Source organism: Ictidomys tridecemlineatus, chromosome 5, assembly GCF_052094955.1.
Source record: "Ictidomys tridecemlineatus isolate mIctTri1 chromosome 5, mIctTri1.hap1, whole genome shotgun sequence".
NCBI lineage: Eukaryota > Metazoa > Chordata > Mammalia > Rodentia > Sciuridae > Ictidomys > Ictidomys tridecemlineatus.
In genome coordinates, this window is record NC_135481.1 from 178,556,578 (window position 1) to 178,580,905 (window position 24,328).

The window sequence follows — 24,328 nt, forward strand, 5'->3', positions numbered from 1 at the left end:
TCAGCCACTCATTTCCGAACTACAAGCCCCAGAATGCAATGGTGGCGGAACCCAGGCAAAGAGCATCTTGGGATATATAGTCTCTGAAGCAGAAAGCAACGTGTCTTCAAGACAGTGGCTGCTGTTGCTACTGTTATCAGTTAATGTCTTAATGCTACCAGTTAGCGTTTGTTGAGCATTTATTTTGTACTAAACCTGAATAAAGCCATTTAAAAGCATGATCTTGGGTGTTTGTTTGTTTGTTTGTTTTTCCAACCATCTTATTAAGCATGAAGGCAGGGACCAGCAAGAATTCAGCATTTGTTAAGTGGATATATGTAAAGATTGATGAAAAATATTCAGCTTTGATCATTTTTAGAGATATTTAGTTTCCCCAACCAGTTCCCTGATTATGTAAATAATAACTTGCAATTATTTGTCCAAAGCTGGCACTCTTGAGGCTTCCTAAAATCCTTTCAGTTCTAGGAATTCATGACATTCTTTTTCCACTTTGGGATATGGTCACATCATTATGGTCTCTTCAATCTCCTTCCCATCCCAGAAATTAGCCCCTCCCAATACCCTGGACTAGTTCAGTGACTGCAGCCCTATAGTATTCCAGGTGAGAATGAAGACCCTGGGCACTACAGCTTTCAAAAAGTTTTGAGACCCATTTTTCCCATCTCCCTTCTTGAAATTTTCTAGAGTTTGGTCAGCGCTTAGGTCATGCCAACGCCCTTAAATTTGGTTAGTGTGATGTGCATTAGAGCCAACCCTGGATTTGAAATCAGAACTGGGCTTCAATTACAACTCCATCATTCATATACAACCTGTGCATGTGACTAGGAGCAAACTCCTCACCTTCCCTGGACCTAGCATGATCATTTATAAAAGAAGGGGTTTGACCAAATGGATCTCTGAGATTCTTTCAACTTAAGCTTTCTGTTTGGGTTGGGGGTAACTGGAGATTGAAATCAAAGGCATTCAACAACTTAGCCACATACCAGTCCTAGAATTGGCCATCCTCTTCTTGCTGAAAGTCAGATGGATGCGGCAGCTCAGTTTCTTGAGAGGAGTGAGGGCAGGCTTGGTTTTCCTTGGTCTAACATCTTTAAAAATATCTCTGAGTCCTGAAATGTCATCAACTGATATCAGAATTGAATCCTGACCTAACCCTGAGATATAGAGGGAGTATAGTGTAATGTAGAAGGTGAAATTATGAGCTTTAGATTCAGGTAGACCTACTAGGTGTGTAATTTTATCAGTTCTTCTCTGAGCTTTATTTTTTTTTCCTTAGCTGTCAATTAGGCATAATATCAATATACACTTAAAAAGGATTGTGAGGATTCCTCGAGCTGTTACATCTAAAGTGCTGATAGAGGAGCCACTCAGTGAATATTAGTATGTTTTTGGAAACTCTTCTTGGAGGTGTCAGATGGAAGCGAAAGGAGACCATAATAAGCTGAGACCTGGATAATAACACAGGAGCACTGTATGAGTTTTCTGTGATGCTGTAACAAATTACCACCAACTTGATGACTTAAAGCAACATAAATTTTATTGTCTGAGTTCTGGAGTCCAGAGGTCTGAAATCAGTTTCACTAGACAAATTAAGTCTTTGGCAAGGCCATATGCTCCCTCCATAGTTTCAAGGGGAAAAATCCATTCCTTACCTTTCCAGATCCTCCTAACTGCTGGCCTCCCTCAGTTTGTGGCTGTGTCTCTTCAGTATCTGCCTCTGTCTTCATATCATCTCCTCCTTTTTAAATGTGTGTCACATCTCCCTCGGCTTCTTTTATGTGAGGACACTTTTAATTGCATTGGGACCCACCTGGATAACATAGGATAATCTCCCATCTCAAGATTCTTAACTCAATGACACCTTCAAAGTATGGTAATGTTTACAGGTTCCAGAGACCAGGACTTAGATTTTAAAGGGCTATTTTTCAGCTTAGTATAATCACTAAGTATTTTTCAGATCTGGGCCTCTTTATGTTATGAAGCTTTCTCTGGCCCAATTGTCTTATAGTTTATCTTTTTGTCTACCAGTCAAAATTCTACTATGGAAAAAAAATTTGCAGGGAGGGTAGGGCCAGGTTGCCTGGATTTGGTAATGATACATTTGTCTTTATGAGCAATATTGAAATATTCATAATTTTTCTTTATTTTCTTTTCCTATCTTAATGAAAATATCCATTTTCACACTGTTGCAGAACAAATAAAACCATGACTTGTATTTCCATAATTAATGTGACCAATTACATGGTTCTCCAATGAGGAAAAAAAATATTTATACTTTTGGAAAGCATTAGGACTCTTCTTTCCCTGCTTCACCTTTTACTCTGTGTTTATGATGTTAGATTCTAAAAGGCTCCCGTCTACCAATGAAGTATCAAACTTAAATATTTACTTGTGAAGAAATGCAGGGTAAGTTTCCTAATCTCTCTGAGTCTCAGTTTCCTGATTTGAGATGCAAAAATTGATAAGATAAAAAATACTTGGGGGTTAAATGAGATAATGGAGGTGAAAATTCTCAATACAGTGACTTGTATATGTTAAGTTCTTGGTAAATATTCGTTTTCTTTTTTTCTTCCTCTACTCCTCTTTTTTTATTGGTTGTTCAAAACATTACAAAGCTCTTGACATATCATATTTCATACATTTGATTCAAGTGGGTTTTGAACTCCCGTTTTTACCCCGTATACATATTGCAGAATCATATTGGTTACACATCCACTTTTTTACATATTGCCATACTAGTGACTGTTGTATTCTGCTATCTTTCCTATCCTCTACTATCCCCCCTCCCCTCCCCTCCCATCTTCTCTCTCTACCCCATCTACTGTAATTCATTTCTCTCCCTTGATTTTTTCCCTTTCCCCTCACATCCTCTTATATGTAATTTTGTATAACAATGAGGGTCTCCTTCCATTTCCATGCAATTTCCCTTCTCTCTCCCTTTCCCTCCCACCTCCCTGTTTAATGTTAATCTTTTTCTCATGCTCTTCCTCCCTGCTCTGTTTTTAGTTGCTCTCCTTATATCAAAGAAGACATTTGGCATTTGTTTTTTAGAGATTGGCTAGCTTCACTTAGCATAATCTGCTCTAATGCCATCCATTTCCCTGCAAATTCCATGATTTTGTCATTTTTTAGTGCTGAGTAATACTCCATTGTGTATAAATGCCACATTTTTTAATCCATTCATCTATTGAAGGGCATCTAAGTTGGTTCCACAGTCTAGCTATTGTGAATTGTGCTGCTATGAACATCGATGTAGCAGTATCCCTATAGTATGCTCTTTTAAGGTCTTCAGGGAATAGTCCGAGAAGGGCAATAGTTGGGTCAAATGGTGGTTCCATTCCCAGCTTTTCCAGGAATCTCCATACTGCTTTCCAAATTGGCCGCACCAATTTGCAGTCGCACCAGCAATGTACAAGTGTACCCTTTTCCCCAAATCCTCGCCAGCACTTGTTGTTATTTGACTTCATAATGGCTGCCAATCTTACTGGCCTCTACTCCTCTTTTAAGGGTGAAGGGTATGTATTAGTTTCATCTATTAAGCATCTACCCTAGTAATCCAAGGTATTATGGACTATAATTTCTACTCTCAAGAGATTGAACCTCAGTATTGGACCTAAACCCAAGTTTCCAGAATAGTCAAGCCATACCCCTTTTCCCTTGCAATGCTTGCAATTTGGTTAGAAAGGAAAAGACATCTGTTGGAAAGTACTTGAAATGGCAAAGTAGTCAAATCTTCCCATGGGTAACTGGTTTGGGTCACATTAGTGCCCCAGTTCAATGTCCTTGAACTCTGTGTTGAGTAGAGTAAGCCTTGGACTGGTGGTCAGTAGTTCTTGGTTCTGTTATTGGTTTAACCATTGATCTTGGACAAGTCATTTTCTCTTTTGCTTTTCATATCTGGAAAATGAAAAAGTGAGCCTACTTCTCAACAGATGAAAAATATTAACAGATCCAGAGTTATTGCAAAAAAGAAAAACAGAAAACAGATTTCAATGTGCATCAAATGCAACCCCCCCAATCCAAAATAGCCATGAAACAGAATAAAACATAGGGCAGCACACCTTGGAATTTGACAATTAGTCAACTGAACAGGAAGGAAGGAAGGAAGGAAGGAAGGAAGGAAGGAAGGAAGGAAGGAAGGAAGGGAGGGAGGGAGGGAGGGAGGGAGGGGAGGATGAGGAGAAGGAGGACGACAGAGAGAAGGAAATAATCAAATGTATCAGTAATGAAAATATTTATTTAGAAATTAATTGCTCCAGGCACTGTTCTTTGTACTTTACATGCAAAAAAACCCAGTAATCCTCACTACAATCTCTGAAAAAGTTTTATTATCACCATTTTATGTGTTTAAAAAAATCAAAGCATGGATTTTAAAAGTTTAATGGAGAGGTTTATTAACTTAAGCATTGGCTCTGGTACCCAATAAATAGTAGAGCCAAGATTTGGACTCAAATACTCTCTTCTCTACTGCATTAATGAAAATAATGGCCAAGTATTTAATCAAAGGTCAATATGGCATAATATAAAAACTGGCCATCTGGTCAAAGTCTACGTTGTCCTCTAGTTTTAGGTTGATATGATTCCACAATTCAACATTCCCTTCCTTTTTGTTAGATAAATGGAGGGAAAAGTTCAATTTCTTATTGTTGGAATTGAACTTTTGGTCCAATATCCTTGACTTTTAGCAGGGAAGTATCTGGGAATCCCTTTTCCAGTGTCTAGAGGTCAGTTGGGTCTAGCGCTTTCCCTCAACTCCCAGAGCACAGTGTGCATATTACATATTTTTGGACTGCCAAGAAATTACAAGTTTATTCCTGGGAAAGTCTCCATCTGTTGCCTTGTAGGAATGCTTGAATTTCCCTTGTGCCCAGTATGTCCAAACATTTAGATTAATGACTCCCTGGTCTGAGCCCCAGACCATGTTTTTATAATGCTCTTGTTCTAAATTGGCTACTGGGCTGAATACTTAAAAACAGTTAAGACAATGCATTTTGCTATGCGAATTTTAAACTTTTTTTTTTTGTACCGGGGACTGAACTCAGGGGCACTCAACCACTGAGCCACATCCCCAGCTCTATTTTGTATTTTATTTAGAGACAGGGTTTTGCTGAGTTGCTTAGCACCTCGATGTTGATGCTGCTAGTTTTGAACTTGCTCTACTCCTATCTCATTCTCGAGAGCTGCTGGGATTACAGGCATGTGCCACGACACCTGGCTTAAACAATGTTTTTTGTTTGTTTGTTTGTTTTTTTGTTTAGTGGTGCTAGGGATTGAACCCAGGGCCTGAACTATATCCCCAGCCCCAGTGTTTTTTAAATTTAAAAAAGGAAAAAATATTTGGAATGTGATCTGACAAAATTGTGGGTTTTTCCATGATGTCTACTGCCTTTTTTGAAATATCCATTGGTTTCAAAGAAACACACACACACACATAGGATTGAACCCAGGGTGCTTAACCACTGAGTTGCATTCCCCAGTCCTTTTTATTTTTGAGACAGGGTCTCCCTCAGTTGCTTAGGGCCTCTATAGATTGCTGAAGCTGGCTTTGAACTTGCGCTCCACCTGCCTTAGCCTCCTGAGCCCCTGGGATTACAGGCATATGCCACTATGCCCGGAAATAAAGTTTTTTAATATGCAAAAAACATATCATAAATTTTTACGGCAGAGTGAATATCTAGTCCAGACTTGTGGGCTTGAGTTCAGGGAAGGCTCTCTAGAGTAGATGACCCTGAATATTCTCCAAGGAGTTAATTGGGCCAAACAAAGAGGCAAGAATCACCTCAAGGTTCTCTGCATTCCTTAGTGTGGGATGAGGGCTCCCTCACCTGCCACCTGCTTGCCTCTTCGCATGAATAAAATAATGAAGCAGCAGATGAGAAGCTTTAAGGAAAATAAAGGAGGTGAGCAGAGGCTCTCAGAGCCCTCAAAAATAACTTGTGATCATTGGCAGAGGCACAGAGTGTGGTGGCCATTGCTATGGACCAAACTAACAAAAACAATAGATGTCCAGATCTTTCCTAAGCAATTCACTTGTATTATCTCATTTTATTCTCACAACAATTCTATGAAACTGGTGCTGTTACTCTTCCCATATTAGTTATGAACTCAGAGAGGCTGGTGCACATTCCCTAAGTCTTTTAGAAGGAGGTAGTATCCAAGCCAGGCTTTGAAGGACAGGCAAGGACTTGAAGGAGGCTGGAGAATAGTAAAGAACAGCAAAGAATATGATATATGTAGGACAGGTAATACTTCATGAAGAAGTTGTTTCATCTTAGCAATGCAGGGTTAGTTTACTTCTAGAAACTTAATACATTTGCTATGTTAACATGTTAGAGATGGAAAAATCCTATGCTCATCTCATTAGATAATGAAAGAGATTTGAAAAACTCAAACATTTATGACAAAAACTCATCAAACTAAGAATAAAAGAACTCTTTTTGTATTTTTTTGGTGAATTTTATTACACATAATAGTGATATTTTTGTTATATAATCCTATATACATACAATACAACAACATAGAATATTTCTTAATCTGATGAAGGGTTTATCCATAAATACACACAATAATATCACATTTAATGGTAAAATGTTGAAAGCTTTCCTTTGTAAATCAGAAAAATGACATGAATACTCTCTTAATATTCTCTATCACCATCAAATAAAATATCTCTACATTTATATTCAACATTATATTAGAGGATATAGCAAGAAGAATAAACAAGAAAAAAGGAACAGTATAAAAATTAGGAAGAAATACACTTGTTGTCTACTAGTACTAAGACTACGAGAACAGAAAATCCAATGAATCCACACTAAAACTTTTTGAGGGGGCCAGGGACTATAGGCACTCAATCACTGAGCCACATCCCCAGTCCTTTTAAAAATATTTTATTTAGAGACAAGTTCTTGCTGAATTGCTTAGGGCCTCGATAAATTACTGAGGCTGGCTTTGAACACACAATCCTAACCTCTCAACCTCCCAAGCCACTGGGATTACAGGTGTGTGCCACCACTCCCAGCAACACTAAAACTTTGTTTAGACTATAAATTTATTAAGGCAGGAAGATTGCAAGTTTGAAGTCAGACCAACAATTTAGTGCGGCTCTAAGCAACTTAGTGGACCCTGTCTCAAAATTAAAAATAAAAAGGGCTGAGGATATGGCTCAGTGGTTAAGCACCCCTGGGTTCAATTCCTGGTACAAAAAAAAAAAAATGGAAGGGTCTCACCTTGTGATTTGACACATCTATAGAATTTCGGGTAGTGATCTGCTTTGTGATGGGCCCTTGCTAGGGGTAAAGGTTAAGACCAACTAAGTAGGGCTGCTGTGGTTGAAGCTATGAGGAACACAAACAGGTGTTCTAACTAAGACCAAGTTGTGTGGTTGAAACTGTCAGGAAGTAGCAAATTACAGGATGTCCTTCAGACCTGATGGAGACAGACATGATGTCCCTTTTCCCCTCCTTTCCTTCTCCAAAAGCCATTATCCTGTCTACCTGTGGGAGATCTATCTTTCTGCCTCATTGGAAGGATCACTTGAGCCTAGGAGTTTGAGGTCAGCCTGGGAACATAGCAAAATCCCATCTCAAAAGAAATAAATGAAAATAAATATGAAGCAAAAAATCTTACAAAGCATGAACAAGTTATTTAGAGAGAAAATTTAAAATTCTGAGAGATATCAAAGTTCTTTTCTTTTGTTTAAAAGAAGAGATATACCCGATCATGCACTGGATGATTGAATATTGTGAAGATGTCAGTTCTCCCTAAAGTCATTAACATGCTAACCATAACAACAACCAAAATCCCAACCTGATAAAATGACTTTAAAATTGATGTTTAAACTACAAAGTAGCCAAGACACATTTGGAGTACAAAGTGAGAAGACTTGATGATGTAAGATATGAAGACTGGCTGGGATCTGTGGTACACACCTGTCATCCCAGCAACTCGGGAGGCCGAGACAGGAGGATTGAAAGTTCAAGGCCAGACTCTGTAAATTAGTAAGGCTCTAAGTGATTTTGTAAGACCATATCTCAAAATAAAAAGGGCTGGGGATGTAGCTCAGTAGTAAAGCTACTACTGGGTTCAGTTTCCTGTTTCCACCTACGCTTGTCAGAAAGAGAGAGAGAGAGAGAGAGAGAGAGAGAGAGAGAGAGAGAGAGAGAGAGAGAGAGAGAGAACAACTTATTCTAAAACTCTACTAATTGAAGAACTGGGGCGCAGTGGTCCAGGGAGACAAACAGGCTATTGAAACAGATTAGACACACTTACAGTGTCACAGACATTACTGCAGATCAGTAAGGAAAGGTGGACTTGAATAAGAGATGCTAGAATGATGGATTTCCATGAAAAGAAATGAATCTTGACCTCTGCTTCACAACATACACCTAAAAGTGAAAGACAAAACTATAAAGCTTTTGAAGATAAATAGAAAAATACCTTTATGCTTTCATGGTAAGAAAGGATTTCTTAAATAAGGAAAAAAAGCACAATTGTAAAGAAATAGATTGATAAATTTAACCACTTAAAAATTCGGAGTTTCGGATTAAAGATGTGATTTTATTTTTAAGTGAAAAGGTAATATTTGTATTCTGTGTTCAGGAAACCAAGAGAAGCAAATTTGGCTGAAACTGGAAGACACAGAAAGATAAGGCTGGAGAGAGGCAGGAGTCAAGTCAAGAATACCAGGCTAGCATCATTTTCCAGGGAAGGGGAGAACTGGAATCATTCTGACTTTATAAGGCTTCTTTCCATGTTCCCTAAGTTGAGAAGCATTGGAGAGCTACCTACAGGGGAAAATTATTTTAAGACTTATATCTATGCCTTTGCCTTCCCTTCAGGAAATAATTCTTCATATTTATTCTCTATTCCTCCTGGATAGGACCAGGTCTCTTTGCTGTCTCGGAAGCCAAGCTCCAATCTTAAATCCTCCACCTACTCAGTACTTACTGTGTGCTGGGCACAAATGACTCACCTTCTTGATCCCCATTGGATGCTCAAATAATGAAGAAAGCAGGTTTTGGAGTCCTAAGTCACCTGAGTTGAGTCCCAGCTCTGCTTTTTACCAACTGGGTCTTTGAGCAGGTCAATTTGCTTCTGTGCCTCTGTGTCCTCGACTTTAAAGTGGAAATCATGGCAGTTTCTCCAGAGTTTTCATAGGGCATTAGTGAGAATCAAACACGTGCACTCTCTTTGTTTAATACGATCTAGCATCCTGTGAGCTTTCATTAAATGTTACTATTAGTACTACACATGCTAAGGGGGAGGGATCTCTGCACCGACCACACTGCTTTGTTAACCAAGTTAGGCCCAGTTGTCTGTCTACAGGAGCCAAGAGGGAAGGGAGGGGAGGGTCCTCTGAAACCCAGCTGGGCACACTGCCAATCCCTGGCTCAATGTGCCTCCTGTGGCCCTGGCAAGACTCTTCACCCACAGGGGCTGCACCAGCACTGGCCTAGCTCAGCTTCCTGTTCCCCTTATCTTTCCCTCGCATGTGCTTTCCAAAGTGAGAAACAGTACCTCTCACTTCCTTCATTTCCCTTTGCTTATTAAGACTCTTATTTTTTATGCCTTAGTAAATCCCAACTGCTGGCTTGGTGCCCACTTTGTTCTGTGATTTTCTGCCCTTCAGCCACATAGGCCAGATCCAATGTGGACCCTGGCTCCAATCTTAGCATTCTCTTCTCTTCCCTATCCCCAACCCTGGGCTTAGAATGGGAAACCTCTCAAGCTGCCCCAACTCATCAGCTTCCTTACCCCCAATATTCTTCACTCTCCCTGTATTCCATACTCACATCCTCATTGAGTTCAAATTTCTGCTCCAAGGTTCTCAAGCTGTGTGACCTTGGCAAGTCTTTTCTGGGCTTTAATTTTCCTATCTGTAACATGGACACAATGAGCGTGGCTTGCCCTAGAGGAAATAATTGCAGGCCTAGTACATGAGTATAAATTTGGATGTTTTATAATGTATATAAACACATTAAACACTTAAATAAGTCGGAGGTACATGTTCAAAATGTATTGATGAAGAATGATCAAAAAATTTGATATACTGTGAGTGGGTTAAGTTCACAAACTTGGGCGTCTTACAAACAAAGGTTCAAATGATACTTTTTGCTATAGGGTCTTAGGTAAGTCACTTAATCTCTCTGAGCCTCAGTTTTTTATTAATAATAATAAAAAAATAGTAATGATGAAACCTACCTTATAGGACTGAAATATGGATAAAGTGAGTTTTTGGTTATTTGTATTTTTCACAGTACTAGGGATGGAACTCAGGGATGCTGTACCACTCAGCTACATCTCCAGCCCTTTTAAAAAAAAAAAAAAAAACACAAAATTTTCATTTTAATTAAAACAAAAAGAACAAAAGAAAATACCATATAGTGATTGACACAGTGATCTGGCCATAATCTCTTTTTAATTTTTGATTTCCCATTTGGGTTAATAAAAAGATCACTGCCAATTTATATCAAAATATTGAGGCATATCCCCAGCCCTATTTTGTATTTTATTTAGAGACGGGGTCTCACTGAATTGCTTAGCACCTCACTCTTCTGAGGCTGGCTTTGAACCTGTGATCCTCCTGCCTCAGCCTCCAGAGATGCTGGAATTACAGGCGTGCACCACCTCATCCAGCAAAATATACTATGTTCTAAAACCACAGAATTGCCAATAAAGGAATTGAATTTCAAAATAAAAATAGTTTATATTCTCTCTTTTCATATATATATACATGTATATACACATGAACATATTAAATATGACAAAACCCAGCCCTTTTTTAATTTGTAATTTTGAGACATATTCTCTAAATTGCCCAGACCAGCCTTGGACTTGTAATCCTCCTGCCTCAGCCTCCCAAGCAGCTGGGATTATAGGCATCCTCTATAGCGCCTAGCTAAAGTGAGATTTTATTTATGTAAAGAGCTGAACACTGTTCCTGGTCCATAATATGTGTTATCCATTAAAAAAAATAGTGTTTAATTTTCAGGGCTCTGGTGTGTAAGGAAGATGCCTAGGAGATAGCTATTGCAGCTTCCACCTCTGCCCACGACAGACTGCACTTCTGTGTGAAAGGCCTCTGTGGAGGGTGATGTGGGTCCACTTTAACCTGAGTGAACCAAGCCTTACCTGCTTAGATCAAAGATTCACAGCACTCAATTTCAAATGAGCCAATCACATACTTTATTACCCTTCATTCCCAAACACTCTTCAAGCCTTCCAGGGAGAAAAAAAGGCAAAGCTGAAAGATGCACAAGCTCATTAGCATCACAGAAATGCAAGCAAAAACCAAAATGAAGTGCCATTTTACACCCAACCATCTGACTGTGCCAAGGGTTGGCAAGGATGTGAAGTGAGGGAACTCTTATACACGGCTGAGAATGCAAATTGGCACAATTTATAAAACCATTTGGCAATATGTAGTAAAACTGAAGATGCATGCACCCTGACTCAGCAGTCCACTCCCAGGCTCGCACCTGCAAAAACCCTCCCACATACACACAGGAATCTTGTATAAAAAATGTTCAAATCAGTACTGTTTGTAAAAAGCAAAAACTTAAATGTCTAACAACAGGAAAATGGATAAATAAATTGTAGCATATTCCTAAAATGGAATATATTTTTTAATATTTATTTTTTAGTTATAGTTGGACACAATATCTATATTTTATTTATTTATATTTATGGGGTGCTGAGGATCAAACACAGGGCCTCACATGTGCTAGGTGAGCACTCTACCACTGAGCCACAACCCCAACCCCTAAAATGGAATATTTCTAAGTAGTGAAAATTAATAGACTGCTCAGCACGTGGATGGATCTTATTAATATGGTAAGTGAAAAAAAAGCAAGTTGCATAGGAATATATACATTTTAATACCACTCAAATAAAGTGCAAATTACCACTATAGATTGTGTGGGGATATGTGCACGTGTAGTTTATGCTTATAGAATACTAGGAAATATTAAATTTTCATTTGAAGTGACTAATTCAGGTGCTGAGGTAGGGGAAGAGAGGTGATTGGGGAAGATTCCAGAGGGAGTTTCAATTTCTTTCTTTTAAATTTTTTTTTTGTAGTTATAAATGGACAGATTGCCTTTGTTTATTTTTATGTGGTTGTTGAGTATCGAACCCAGTAAGCTACAGCCCCAGCCCCAATTTATTTCTTATTCTTTATTTCTGGGTAGGAGAGGATAGATGTGTTTGTAGTATAATTCTTTGAGTATGAAATAATTCTTCAAATATGCAATATTTCATAATAATTTTTAATAAAAGAGAAACAGTGCAATTGGTCATGATTTAAGGCACTTCATTTCTCTTGAGTTCCAGTTTTGGGAACCAAGAGTTCTTCTTCCAACTAGATCACTTTGGTGGGCTACAAAAAGAAAAAGATTTGGATGCTGTTTCCTCATTACTTTGCAAATCTGAGAAGTGAGCATGGACGCTCTTACAAATCTTCAGTTCAGGGCATGGGAACCTGATACACAGCCAGGGTTTGCCCCAGAACTCACTATGACGTCAACTCTCTCTAGGGAGAAGTAAATAAAATAAAAAGTTAAAATCCTCCCATAAGGATTTGATCTAATCCTCTTCCTCAGATTCTTCTGTATTGCCAGTATGCTTCCAGACATTTCTCTATGTATATTCAAATAAACAAATAGACACATAAAGTTTTTTAATATGAGGAAATATGAAATATTATATAAGTAATATAAATGTATTCCATTAATGGAAGTAAATAATAGATGGAATTATACTATCCATACTTTTCCACATTTCCTTTTTTATTATCAAGGTCTCATGGATCCTTCCATAGCAATAAAATAGCTCATAATGACCTGCCAACTTCTTCCACAGCAGCAGAGTATTCATCTATAGTGATGTACCATAAGTTAGCGTTTAAATTTTTTGTGATTGATTGATTGATTGATTGATTGATTGCAGTACTGGGATTGAACCCAGAAGCACTCTACCACTGAGCTACATTCCAGGTCCTTTTAATTTTTATTTTTTAGATAGGGTCTCACTAAATTGCTTAGGTTCTCACTAAATTGTTGAGACCAGCCTCAAACTCGCAATCCTCCTGCCTCAGCTTCCCGAGTTGCTGGGATTACAAGCCTTCACCACCATGCCCTGCTAAATTTTTATTTTTTTAATTTTTTTAGTTTTCGGCAGACACAACATCTTTATTTGTATGTGGTGCTGAGGACTGAACCCGGCGCCGCACGCATGCCAGGCGAACACGCTACCGCTTGAGCCATATCCCCAGCCCAAAATTTTTATTTTTAATTAATAATAAATATATAGGAACATTCTAGATGTAAATGTAGACATTTCAAAGAATACAGATAGAGTGATAAAAACCTTCACAAAATAGAGTGATAAAGGCTTTCACAAGATGGCTCACTCCCCTCTGCATATTCGCACACACACTTATATATACTTTTAATCCTAGGCCCCTCCCTGGAGATAAACCATTGCTGTATCAGATATACATCCTTCCAGATTCATTGACTCCCGTTAACAGGCTGCTTGGTGGTTGTGTGTGTGGTTGGCATATAAATGGTTCTAAATTGTACCTAATGTTCTGCACTTACTCATGGAGATCCAAGCCCAGCATAACTATCTCATTCATTCATTCATTTAACTGATATTTATTATGTGATGTTTGCAATTCTAGAAACAGTATGGCACAAGATAGCCTCTATCCTCATGGATATAATCCTGGTGGACATTCATACAATAAACGTGTAAATAAGTAATATAATTTCAGGTAGTGCTAAGTAATATGACTAAAATAAAGTGGGGATTCGTTAAAGGTTTTTCAATCTAGGGCATACTCTCCACAGTATGAATAATCATATTTTGGGGAGTGACTTTCAAACTTCTCTACTTGCTTCGTAGAGTAAGGACTACATTTCACAGTGCTATCCAAAACCCATAATAGAAACATACACACACAAAACCAAAACACTCATACTGTGCAATAGTATTTCATGATATAATGCTTACTCAGGGTGATGCATTGAAAATTTTATTCTGTTCTATTTCATTTTTTAAAAAACATGTTAATCATGACGCGCTAAATTGTTTTCATTGTACACTAATAGTTTATGACCTCGGTTTGAAAATATTGCTTTATGTAACCAATCCTGTCCTGAGATTTACATAGATTGTTCATAATGCTTTCCTATTACAAACAATGAGTTTTTTGTTTGTTGGTTGGTTTTTTTATTTGTTTGTTTGTTTTGTACTAAGGATGGAACTCAGGGTCACTCAACCACTGAGCCACATCCCCAGCCCTATTTTGTATTTTATTTAGAGACAGGGTCTCACTGAGTTGCTTAGCGCCTCCCTGTTGCTGAGGCTGGCTTTGAACTCTCCATCCTCCTGTCTCATCCTCCCCAGCCGCTGGGATTACAGGTGTGTGCCCACCGCGCCCAGCTCAAACAATGAGCTCTTTTATGCACAATTTGTGACTATTTCTTACTGCAACATCCCTGATTGTGTAATTGCTACATACTTAAAATTCTGATGAAGTGTAAGCGAATACCCTAGAACACTAAATTCTAATCCTGAGTCTGTCACCACCATGATGTATAAACTTTGGGCAAATCCCTATCCTCCCCGGGCCTCAATTTCCCCATCCGTAACCTGCTGATCTCTACACCCTGGAGTCTGCTGTAAGTTGAAAGCAGATGCCCCACCCACCACTTGACTCAGCGCGGGCGGAACTTCTCAGCAAGCCCTTCTCCCCCTTTTCCGCTCCCTGGGAAGCAGCCCTGGGCTAAGGGAAAAGGCAGGTCTGGGCAGTAGGGCGCAATGCTGGGCGGGGACGAGGGAGGGCAAAGGGAGGCCGGCCCCCTAGTAGGAAATGAGGCAGAGTAGGAATAACACTTTAAAAGCCTAACACCCTCTTCCTCCTGACATTCCCTGACCTCTTTCTATCCTCTGCTGAACCTCTGCCTGTTCCCAGACAGCCTCACTTCTTTCCCCCAGCTGCAGCCAGTGGAACCCCCCAGCCTGACCCCGCCGGGAGCCCAGGGAGGGAATCAAGAACTTCAGGATGCTGACAACTTTGCTGCCGCTACTACTGCTGCCTGGCTGGGTCTTTTGTAGCCAAGAAGCCTCAGAGGGTGAGTTGGGGGCATGTCTCCTGCCTGGCTTGGTTCTGGAGACTTTCAGTCTATCTGGGTACCTGGAAAAGACTAGAGGGGAACTAATCCCACAGCATCTGTGTCTGCAGCCGGCTGGATCTCTCTAGAGCAGGCAAAGTCCAGGGCACTGTTTTGTGTCCCAAAGACTTAACTGAAGTACAGTTAAGTCTCTGGGAAGGAGGAACTGGAAAAGCCTTGGGGAAATCAGAGGACTGGAAAAACAGGAATGGGGACTGGTAGAGGGTGAAGGAACCAGCATCAGAGGGAGGGAGAAAGGACGTGAAGCCTGCAGAGGGAGAGCAGAGGGTGATAGAGATAAGGGAAAGTCTAGGGAAGATGGGAAAAGATAAGAAGAGCAATGGAGGGAATGGGACAACACTGGGAGAACTGACAGGCTGAGACAGGTAGGGCAGAAACCAAGACTGAGGAAGATGGAGGAAGACTGGGTGCAACTGATAAGGTGGAATTGGGGTGGGTGGTAGAAGCTGTGATCAATAGAACTCATAGATATCAGGCTGCTCAAAGTGGTCCCATTTCAGCAGAAAAGGGGAGTTGTGGCCCTGTATTATAATTACACAGGAGCTCCTCTCCTCTCCGACAATCCCTATAGCTTCAATCACCCCCTCAGAGAAGAAGCAAATAATAACCAGTATTCAATGAATGTCTGCTGCTGAATACATGTACTGATTCCCCATAGTATCCCACAAAGTGGGTGATATTCTATGCATTTTACAGAGAAGGAAACTGGGCCACAGAGAAGTTAAGGACCATGTCTAAAGTTACTCACACAGAAACATTTATTCACACCTGCAGACACAGGGCACAACTTCTCAAATGCAAATGCAGACAAAACACATACACTAATTTCAAACCCACACTCATTCAAAAATTCTCTTGGCATCAACTCTGTGCCAGGCCCCTTTCTGGGTGCAGGAGACTCTCAGAGATAACCAGACTCATATGGTTCTAGTTATGGCTCCATAGCCTGGAGGAGTCCACTGAAGACAGTGTGTGTTTGGAGACTTCCACTTGGAATCCTAGCTAGCACAAAATGGTCTAGGACCCTGAAACAGATCCACATGTCTGGGAGGATAAAAATAAGAGGGCAACTGAGCCAGATCTTGAAACATCAAGAGAAATTTGCCAGGCAGAACAACGGAAGCAGAGCAACTCTGACATGGTATTTACATGTCAATCAAAAGCATGAGGAACAGAAATAGTTTGATATATCTAAGTTCTGGGAAGAGGCCAGAAAATGCAGCTAGGACCAGGTCACTGGACTTGTTCCTGTGGACAAGTATCTATGGGGAGGCAACACAGCAGACTGACTTTAGTTCTGCTATACCATCTTAGCCTGCCTTCCATATACACTAGGGTTAATAACAGTCGCTACTCCATTAACTCCTCAGGGGAAGTCACAAATAAGATAATAATATGTGTAAAGCACAGTATCCAGGTCCTAATAATCACTTAATGGATATTAAACTATGATTATTTTTTATTATGAGGGGGAGGGATGTATCATTGGAGAACTGTGTGTGGGGGAGCATGCTGGGGATTGAACCCAGGGCTTTGTGCATGCAAGGCAAGCACTCTACCAACTGAGTTATATCCCCATCCCTCACTGGAGGCCTTTGAGACCGACTAGCTCTAATCCCTGGGTCAGGTGGAGGTCCAATCAGAAGGAATAAAACTAAGAAATGAGTGCAGGAGGATGAGGTAAGAATTTACTACCTGAGTCCAGATTAGAATTGAAAAGGCCTGAACTAGGGCAGAGACATAGGAGACAGGTAACAGGAGATGGAATTGGGATTTTATTGTAGGTCAGGGTTTGATGACCAACCAAAAAATGGGGAGAGGGAGTAGAGAAAGGAAACCAAAGAAGGGTGTGTCTCTCAGCTGCAGGCCTCAGTTTCCCCATCTGTTAAGTGAAGATAATAATCCCTGTCTTGTTTTCCTGACTGGGTTATTGTCAGCATCAAAAACTGGGCACTTTATAGGGTCAAGTAGGTGGGCAGCCGGCCTTTGAGTAGGGAGTTATTATCTCCCGCTGCCAGCCGCCAGCTCCAACGCCAGTGTCCCTGACGCGCTGACGCTGCCCCCAGGCCCACAGAGCCTCCACATGCTCCAGATCTCCTACTTCCGCGACCCCTATCACGTGTGGTACCGGGGCAACGCGTCGCTGAGTGGACAGCTGACACACACGCTGGAAGGCCCGGGCAACAACGTCACGATCCTCCAACTGCAGCCTTTGGAGGATCCCGAGAGCTGGGCACGCACGGAAAGCAGCCTGCAGCTCTACCTGAGCCAGTTTCAAGGCCTCGTGCGACTGGTGCATCAGGAACGGAAGCAAGGCGTCACCTGTAAGTAGGGGGACGCGCCCGGGGCGGGGCCTGAGCGCGGTGGGCGGGCGGCCTCCACGGGAAGTGGGGGCGGGGCCTGAGGAATTGGGGTGGGGCTTCGAGGGAAGGACCGTATTCTAGGGAGGGGATCTTGCTGGTGGGCAAGGGCAAGTGGGCGTGGCCTTTATGGGGGCGGAGCTGCTTTGGGTCCTGGGTGGCATCCTGAGCCCAGGGAGATTGCTGGGTGGGAGCTGGAGGCTGGAGAGGAACCCGTGTTCTAGCTAAGAGGGCGCCTCATCAGACCCTCTTTTGGCTGGCGTGACCTCTTGGGGTGAACCCTGTTGGGAGGCAGTGTCCCTGACCCACCCTGGCCCCGGAAGTTTCATTGACAACTCCCCATTCCTTGCCTCCCAGTCCTCTTTTTTCCTTCACAGACCCCCCCACCCTTCCTTTCACACAACCCCAACCTTTCCTCCTTTAACTCTCCAGCCACCCATCCTCACGAACGCTGATGATTTTGCTCACGTGTCCCCCACAAACCTCCAAACCCTCCCCCTCAAATACCCCAATTTCTTCTCTGGAAGCTTCCACTCCCATTCCTGGAAGTCCCAACTTCTTTCTCTAATAGTCCCCCTTTTCTTCATAGCCCCGGCCCCTCCTTACACAGCCTCTAGCAGTCTAACTCCAGACCCCTCCCATCTCCTCACAGCCCCCCCTCCAGCCTTTTTCTCCCTACAGCCCCCTACCATGTCCTTTTCCCCATGGTGAACAGCCCCCAGCACCTGGCTTCCTCTCTACACAGCACCCTGACCCTGAGTCCCTCTCTGCAGTTCCTCTCATTGTCACCTGCTTCCTGGGCTGTGAACTGCCTCCCAAGGATTCAGAGGCCCGAGTCTTCTTTGAAGTGGCTGTGAATGGAAGCTCCTTTGTGAGTTTTAAGCCAGAGAAAGCCCTGTGGGTGGCAGCCCCCGGGGAACCCTCCAGAGTGGTCACCTTTACCCTGAAGCAGCTCAATGCCTACAATCGCACTCGAGACGAACTGCAGGAATTCCTACAGCATACCTGTGTTCAGTATGTGCAGCAACACAAACAGATCGCCACAGACAATTCCAAAGGTACCAGGGTACTGGGCTGGTCCTGTATTGGGGAGGGGGCAGGTTCTCATCAAACTGATGGTACTGAAGGATGGATACCTTGAACAAGAGGCCTTGGGGCTGGTGGTAGGGGACAGAGCACACACAGTTTACATCACAGAGTGAACTGGTGGCCCCTTTACTTTGGGACAGAAATCCCTTGAGGTTTAACTCAACCCATGGACTCCTGGGGCAGGGTGCATTCTTAAGCTAATTCTCTGCGTATTCTGCAGGGAGTCAAAGAGGCCGCTCCTACACTTCACTGGTCCTGGGTGTCCTGGTGGGCAGTTTCATCATTGCTGGCGTGGCTGTGGGCATCTTCCTATGCACAGGTGGACGGCGATGTTAATTACTCTCCAACTGCCTCTGAGAAAGAAATAGATTGATGAGGACTGGCAAGAGAAGGTTTCAGTCACATGAAGTCAGATAGACTCTCCAACTGGGACACAATATCCCAGAAGGTTTGGAGTGACAGTTTCTTTCTTCTCCAAGATCTGCCCACCAAGGGACATGGAGAGGTGAGGGAGATAAAGTACTTGGTTTGTTAAGAACCTTAGAAGTGCTGAAGAGAAGGTGGGGTGGGGAAAGAACCTAACAACTTTCCGCATCATTGAATTGGTCTGAAAAATGAGTGCTTATCTATCTTTGTGGAAAACAGACGATGGAGTTGGGGCAGGGAGTGTCTATGGCCTGTCCTCCAAAGAGAGATAGAATTGCCTGAGGTATTCAAAACACAAAACCAAATAAAACAAGTTGTCCACAACCAAAATAAATAACATTCAGTGTCTCCAGGTGTGTCCAACTCGGGAAGGGACATTGGTATGAAAGGAGTAGAAGGAAATAACCAGAAAAATGGTGGAAGTGTAAAATCCAAGTAATATGGAAGCAATGAGTTATTAATTAATCAATTAAATAATATTGATAAATTTCTTGCTTGTGTATAAGACATAATTTCCCCCCTATTTTATAAAACTTCTGGAATAGTGTCCCATACACGCTTGCTCCCACTTCCTCATCTCCCTCTCTTCAACCCACTTTGTATTCTGGCTTCTTCTATGAACTGCAGTAAGATGACTAGTAGCCTATAATTGTCAACTTCTCATCCTCCATGAGATCTGCAACATTTAACTTTATGAATTAGAGACCTCCTTTTTTACTTTAACTTAGAAGATACCATACATCTAATTTATAAAAGCTGTTCTGGCCACTCTTTTTCGATCTCTTTGATGATGTCATCTTACTCAATTCACTCTGGACAACGTTGGCTTCCTTAGAATGCCACTTTTTGACTTCTCTTGTTCACCTTAAAACTATCTTCCTGAGTGACCTCAAATGCCATCTATCTGTGGCTTCAAATACCATCTATCTGTGGTGTGGTTTCCATGGAAAAGCTATATTTTCTTTAGGAGCATGTGTTTTGTCATCAGACGTAAGGTTTTTGACCCAAGCATTTAACTTCTTCAAGTCTCAGTTTCTTCATTCATAAAAGGTATAATAAAATATACAGAAAGATTGTAAGAAAAATAATTCCTACCTCATAGAGGCATTGTAAGTATTAAATAATGTATGTAGCATATATATTGTTGATAAATATAGCAATGGCTATAGACCTTCAAACCTCCTATTTGCCCTGATTCTTGAAAATCATCTGTACCTTAATATTTTACAGGCATTTCAGAGTCAATGTATTTAAAATTAAATTTATTAACTTTCTGCCCAAACTTGTTCTCTTTCTCTCTCTTCTGCTGTTTACTGTTAGTAGGTAATATAATCAAATCATATAAATGTAGAGACCTCAGTGTTAACCTTTATTTACTCTCTCTTCTTTATCCCCATCTACAAAACACAGAATCTGTAGAATCCATGCCCTCTTTTTCACCCCAGTGCTATTTTCTTTTAGATATTTATTTTTTAGTTGTACCTTTATTTTTACTTATTTATTTTTATGTGGTGCTGAGACTTGAACCCAGGGCCTCATACATGCTAGGCAAGTGCTGTACCGCCAAGCCACAACCCCAGCCCCACCCCAGTGCCTTTGTTCAAGATATCATAATTCTGTCTCTGTGCCAGGCACAGGAGTGTGCTACCTGGTTCAACCTTCAATGAAGACTTGCTGTTCACCCTCAGGGAGTATAGCCAGCAGGGTGCCTCCTACTGCTTTGGTGTAGCTGCTTTGTAGCTGCCTCAGCTACAAAAAATAGTCCTGAAAAAGATCATGCCCTTCCTGGGGCTGCCCTCATCTGGTGACTGAGCAAGGAAGGCATGGGTATAAAGGTCAGCCATTTGGGCCAACTGCAGGACTACTTTGATGAGCAGTATTCACTCCAGAGTTCTCTGCCAGGTTGGCTGGGTCTTTGTTGGATCTACAATGCAGTTTAAGCTTCTCCATCAGCTCAATCCTGCTCCTTGTCCTTGGAAAACATATTGTCTCTCAAACCCTCAGTTTCTGCTTCCATTAAACTGAATGTGCGTATGCTCAAGCGCACACAGGTGCATGGACCTCCCTCTTTCTCTTTCTCTCTCCCTCTCCCTCTGTCTCTCAAAATTTTCTCAATATGTTGCCCTGACAATGTTGATACCCTCATCCTAGGTTTTCTCCTTGTCTCTAGTTTCTCTGTTCTAATGCATCTTTCACATGGCAACAAAAAACACAGATCTGGTGTCATTGAAAAAAAATTTCCCATGCTTATTGACTTAATGTCAAAATCCTCAAATGACATTCAATCCCTGGCATAATTGGGCCCCAACTCAATTTCTTAATTTTCTCTTATTTTTTAATATATTTTTTAGTTGTAGATGAACATAATACCTTTATTTAATTAATTTATTTTTTAGTGTGGCGCTAAGGATTGAACCCAGTGCCTCACACGTGCTAGGCAAGCGCTCTACCACTGAGCCACAACCCCATCCCCCACCCCCCCAGCTTAATTTTATTTTCTACCATTTCACTTTACCCAAATGTGTTCTCAGTTATTTATTTATTTTTTAAAGTATTTTATTTTTTAGTTATATTTGGACACAATACCTTTATTTTGTATATTTATTTTTATGTGGTGCTAAGGATCAAACCTAGGGCCTTGCACGCGCTAGGCGAGCGCTCTATCTCTGAGCCACAACCCCAGCCCCCTCAGTTATTTATTTTAAAAGCATATTTCTTTTTCTTTCCTTTTTTTTTTTTTTTTTTGATACTGGGGAGATGAACTCAGAGGCACTCGACCACTGAGCCACATCCCCAGCCCTATTTTGTATTTTATTTAGAGACAAGGTCTCACTAATTTCCTTAGTGCCTCACTAAGTTGCTAAAGCTGGCTTTGAACTCGTGATCCTCCTGTCTGAGCCTTCCGAGCCGCTGGGATTACAGGCATGAGCCACGGTGCCCAGCAAAAGCATATTTCTAAGTGGAAAAAATAATACAGCAGTAATGATACAGTTCACAAATAAAGAAGAAAAAAAAAAAAAAAAAAACGGAAAGTCCCCTATTTTCTGTTTCTCCTCAAATCCTTACCCCAGAAGTATGCTAAGACACTTAGTTAAAAGCAACAGAAACCAACTTTGCAAACTTAAGAGTAAATAAGTATTTTGGAAGGTTATCAAGTAATCCTCAGAGCTGATGGGAAGATCAGCTAATCAACCTCAGAAAATAGGATCAGGGATCACAACCATGCCACAAGACTAGTCTAGTTTGGATACTACAGCGGGAATCACTGCCTCCATCACCAATGCCTGCTGCCATCTTAATGCGTTCTCCTCTGTCCCCTTTGCCTTCACATCATTTGTTAAAGATTCAAAGTCCTAAGTTGGAATGTCCAAATGACCACTCCTATATCATGTTGCCTGTGCCTTAGCAATAAGGTGGGGTGGAGAGTAACATTGGCTTCTCTTGTGGGAAGTGGGACCCTGTCTCCCATTAAGACTCACACAGAAAGCCTGGTGTTGGGGCACATACCTATAATGCCAGCACCTTGGGAGGTTGAAGCAGAAAGATCACAAATTTGAGGCCAGCCTTAGCAACTTAGCAAGGCCCTAAGCAATTTAATAAGATCCTGTCTCAAAATATAAAAACAGATGGGGATGTGACTCGGTGGTTAAGAGTGCCCCTGGGTGCAATCCCCAGCACCATAAAAAAAAAAAAAAGTTGTTGTGGGGACAGGCATGGTGTTGCACACTTGTAATCCCTGTGGCTCAGGAGGCTAAGGCAGGAGGCTTGTGTTCAAAGCCAGCCTCAGCAATTTATAGTAAGACCCTGTCTCAAAATAAATAAAAAATAAGAGGATCTGGGGAATGTGGCTCAGTGGTTAAGTTCCCCAGATTTGATCTCTGATACCAAAAAAAAAAAAAAAAAAAAAAAAAAAAAGCAGGAGAGCACCCCTGAGTTCAATCTCCAGTAAAAATCAATCAATCAATCAATCTTACACAGATAAAGAAGCTTCAAGTGCTGGGCAACCAAAAAACAACAACAAATAAAAACAAAACAGAGCTGGGGATATAGCTCAGTTGGTAGAGTGCTTGCCTTGCATGCACAAGGCCCTGGGTTCAATCCCCAGCATCACACACACAAACAAAAAGTAAACAAACCTCTGAGTGTATTTACACTCCCATCAGTTGTGTATTTACACATTCAGTAAATGTTTATGAGTAACAAGTTTGTATTATGTATGTTGGAAACAAAATGATTAGGCTCTGGTCCTCAGGTACCTCATCTGGTGATTATCTGAGTTGGGAAGATAAAACATACAAATAAAAACAATACAAGGACAGGATGTCCTAATAGGATACAGGATCTAGGTTATACAGAAAAATATAATTTTTCTAATAACTGGAAAAAATGTACAAATAAAATGTTATGTTGTTATTTACTATTGTGGCTGTCATTTGCATATAGCTTCATAGTTTTGGGGTTTATCATTTAATGTTTTCTGAGGTCTTGTGAGATACACACATTCTTCTCACTTTATATTAGGAAATATGCTTACTGAGAATAAGCAAAGTAAGTGGCAGAGCCAGGATTTAAACCCTTTCTTTGTCTTCTAGGATTTATGCTTTCTTTCTTTCATCTTCAACCCCTCTTCCTTTCTCAAAAAAACTGAAGAATTCTGGAGAGAAAAGGAGAGTGGGATTTGTAGATAGGTAAGATATAATGATGCATGGATAAGAAAAGTAGATAGAACAGCTTTAATAACACCAAGAGTTAAGGAAAAGCCAAGCAAATGTTATGAAGGATATCTAGCTCAGTGTGATTGGTTATTAGAAGAATCGTGGGACGTGGTGGAAAAGATAGGGTAAGGGTTCATAGTATTGGTCCTCTAACCTCTAATGCAGGAGGGTTCTTCTTTGGTTATTCACAAGCTGGGAGTTGCTACAGATCATTGGACAGTAAGCTGTAGAAGGATTCTTTCCTCTTCAGCTGTGCTGTAAAAAGAGGACTTCAGATAGGTAGAAACCTGCTGATCTCAAGCTACAGGGCTTGACCTAGACACTAATCTAGATCAAGGCTAGACTAGGCCTTATCCCAAACAAGAAGCAAAAGGTAAAGCAGAGAGCTGGAGTTGTGGCTCAGTGGTAGAGCGCTTGCCTGGCTTGTGTGAGGCCCTGGGTTCCATCCTCAGCAACACATATAAATAAATAAAATAAATGATTCATTGACAACTAAAAAAATATTTTAAAAAAAGATAAAGGAGAAGATGGAAGAAGC

The 24,328-nt window shown here is 41.1% G+C and overlaps 1 protein-coding gene across 2 annotated transcripts; it reads left to right on the top strand.

Annotated features, from left to right (window-relative positions):
* The first annotated feature begins 14,839 nt into the window (after window positions 1–14,839).
* On the top strand, window positions 14,840–23,492 carry Procr (protein C receptor). 2 transcript variants are annotated; one of them, XM_040275625.2, is made up of 4 exons: window positions 14,840–15,140; window positions 17,219–17,524; window positions 18,334–18,618; window positions 18,870–23,492. In XM_040275625.2, exons 1-4 carry the CDS (start codon window positions 15,071–15,073, stop codon window positions 18,983–18,985), a joined length of 777 nt encoding a protein of 258 aa, XP_040131559.2. In that variant the 5' UTR covers window positions 14,840–15,070; the 3' UTR covers window positions 18,986–23,492. The 2 variants fall into 2 exon arrangements, with proteins under 2 accessions (XP_040131559.2, XP_005329952.2); XM_005329895.5 differs by having other exon boundaries at window positions 14,845–15,140; window positions 17,267–17,524.
* Window positions 23,493–24,328: the final 836 nt, after the last annotated feature.